The sequence below is a fragment of the Pygoscelis adeliae genome, unplaced genomic scaffold (genome assembly GCF_000699105.1).
Source record: "Pygoscelis adeliae isolate BGI_AS28 unplaced genomic scaffold, ASM69910v1 Scaffold363, whole genome shotgun sequence".
In the NCBI taxonomy this organism is placed as follows: domain Eukaryota; kingdom Metazoa; phylum Chordata; class Aves; order Sphenisciformes; family Spheniscidae; genus Pygoscelis; species Pygoscelis adeliae.
This window is the reverse complement of record NW_008824474.1, coordinates 957,420-957,965: the sequence shown is the minus strand read 5'-3', so window position 1 is coordinate 957,965 and position 546 is coordinate 957,420. Positions and strand designations below refer to the sequence as shown.

Genomic DNA, 546 nt, shown 5'->3' with positions numbered 1-546 from the left:
AGCGTCCGCCGCCCCCTCCTCCCGCCTCTCCCCGCCGCGGGGCCGCGGCTCCGCGCCGGGGCCCCGCCGCAGAAAGGGGGCCGAGGGGGGGGGGGGGGTTTAAGCGTTGCTGGCGTGAGGGGATGCCCCCCCCGAAGGGGGCTTTGACGGCGTTCAAAATCGATAAAGCGATCGGGGAGTCGCTTGGGGAAGGGGAGCGGGAGCCGCCCGCTCAACACTTCCCCTCCTGTTGGGACTCAGCACCTTCCTCTTCGCAGCCCCGTCCATGTTAGTCAGCCATTTTATTCAGCTTGTACTCAACACGCAACCTTCGGCTCTGTGCATGCAGAGAAAAACAAAACAGAACACCTTGACCCCAGAGCTCAAGCGGTCAAGGAAAACATGCCCTGGTAATTACTTAAAAAGCAAAAACCGAGCTTTGTTGAAGCTATTTTCGCGGGCTGTTTCGGTTTCCCCGGGAGGGGAAAGGAAGCCGGACCAGGCAGGCAGCCAGCCGCCCGCCCCTGGCGCCCAGCCTGGCCCCCGGCGGCCCAGCCCCGCGCCACC

At 64.5% G+C, this 546-nt stretch overlaps 1 protein-coding gene across 4 annotated transcripts in view; it reads left to right on the top strand.

Moving 5' to 3' along the window:
* Window positions 1–315: 315 nt before the first annotated feature.
* The window catches only part of CD47 (CD47 molecule), a 23,772-nt gene continuing 23,541 nt past the window's right edge, over window positions 316–546 (top strand). For all 4 annotated transcript variants that reach the window (XM_009321375.1, XM_009321376.1, XM_009321377.1 and 1 more), the window contains exon 1: window positions 316–389. In XM_009321375.1, the coding sequence (XP_009319650.1) occupies window positions 323–389 (67 nt within the window). In that variant the 5' untranslated portion in view covers window positions 316–322. The remainder of the gene's footprint in view (window positions 390–546) is intronic.